Source organism: Nanorana parkeri, unplaced genomic scaffold, assembly GCF_000935625.1.
Source record: "Nanorana parkeri isolate BGI_ZX_2015 unplaced genomic scaffold, ASM93562v1 scaffold289, whole genome shotgun sequence".
In the NCBI taxonomy this organism is placed as follows: domain Eukaryota; kingdom Metazoa; phylum Chordata; class Amphibia; order Anura; family Dicroglossidae; genus Nanorana; species Nanorana parkeri.
In genome coordinates, this window is record NW_017306557.1 from 769,336 (window position 1) to 770,975 (window position 1,640).

The 1,640-nt window shown below is 49.8% G+C and overlaps 1 protein-coding gene across 3 annotated transcripts in view; it reads left to right on the plus strand.

Annotated features, from left to right (window-relative positions):
- Window positions 1–284: 284 nt before the first annotated feature.
- HEY1 (hes related family bHLH transcription factor with YRPW motif 1) overlaps window positions 285–1,640 on the plus strand; it is a 4,373-nt gene continuing 3,017 nt past the window's right edge. Inside the window, exons 1-3 of one of the 3 annotated variants that reach the window (XM_018557547.1) lie at window positions 285–374; window positions 820–895; window positions 1,447–1,532. In XM_018557547.1, the coding sequence (XP_018413049.1) occupies window positions 286–374; window positions 820–895; window positions 1,447–1,532 (251 nt within the window). In that variant the 5' untranslated portion in view covers window position 285. The remainder of the gene's footprint in view (window positions 375–819; window positions 896–1,446; window positions 1,533–1,640) is intronic. The other 2 variants (XM_018557546.1, XM_018557548.1) reach the window with 2 other exon arrangements.

Genomic DNA, 1,640 nt, shown 5'->3' on the forward strand with positions numbered 1-1,640 from the left:
GAGTTCTTTCAGAATGGAGAAAGGGGAGACGGGGCTCCAAGACTCCTTTGTAGGGCCTGACGTCAGAGAGCGGAGGAGGAGGGGCGGGGCGCTGGGAGAAGAATTATTGGCTACAAGCAGATAATTGTGTTCCAGGAGCAGGCGCCAGTGCTCAGCCTCCCCCCCCCCTCCCCATGTAAGAGGCGAACCGTGGGAAAGGGATGGCTTAGATCTTAACCAGAGGGACAGCCGGAGGAGGCGGCACAGTGACAGCAGCCGGCCAGGACTGCACACACACTCAGCACCATGAAGAGGAGCCACCACGACTACAGCTCATCAGACAGCGAGCTGGATGAGAACATCGAGGTGGAGAAGGAGAGTGCCGATGAGAATGGGTGAGGAGTGCAAGGGATCAATAGATTGTCATAGGGATCGGGGACTGATCAGGAGGGAACACTGAACCCTCTCACCCATCAGTGTCCATCCTGACCCCAATCATCACATTGACTGTGCAACTTCTCCAAACTTTCCACTGCTATCTTCTCCTCTGTCACTGCCATCTACTTCTCTGTCACTGCCATCTACTTCTCTGTCACTGCCATCTACTCCTCTGTCACTGCCATCTACTCCTCTGTCACTGCTATCTTCTCCTCTGTCCCACTGCCATCTACTCCTCTGTCACTGCTATCTTCTCCTCTGTCCCACTGCCATCTACTCCTCTGTCTCACTGCCATCTACTCCTCTGTCCCACTGCCATCTACTCCTCTGTCCCACTGCCATCTACTCCTCTGTCCCACTGCCATCTACTCTATTCTTATCATATATTCATTTCCTTTTTAGAAACTTGAGTTCAGCTCCGGGATCGATGTCCCCATCTACCACCTCCCAGATCCTGGCTAGAAAGAGGCGCAGAGGGGTGAGTGTCACACACAGGTCACATACATGTCATGCTCTGGGTCACACAGCAGCTTTTTATAGCATTTATACAGTGAGGATGAAGAGATCTCTTATAAAAAAATCCTAAATGTCTGACCAGTCTCCCCCCCAGACCTCTAACCTGACACGATGCATCATCTGCACACCGAGGAGTTCTCATTTCATGAATTAAACCAGAGCTGGGCAGATCCCAGGAGCCAGGTCGGCAACGCTCACTTAGAATGACAGCTGGCGCCTAGCTTCTGAGGTCTTCTCTAGTTGCTGTCAATGGAGCTGGCTCCTAAAAACTGCTGCTGGCTCCTGGATTGGACAGACCGGCTCCTGATCTCCATATGAATGTGTCCAACCCGAATTAAACATATTCCATGCAAAGCACTTGTATGATGTTGGCATTGCTCCCATTTGATTGGTCGTCACATCTTTTGGTTCTCCAGTGAAATGTCATTTGGAACAGCAATCCAGAAACAATTGTGTTCCCGTTTTATTGGAAGGTCCCCCTCCCCTAAACGCAACGCTGTGTTCCTTTTGTAGATCATAGAGAAGCGTCGGCGGGACAGGATTAATAACAGCTTGTCTGAGCTCAGAAGACTGGTGCCCAGCGCCTTTGAGAAACAGGTACGGGATTTTATTGCTGCTGTCTGTGTCCCAGGAGAGTTCATTTTCTTATTACTCTACATTCTGTATATTATATTTCATGAGATAGATATATGTATGTGTATATATAT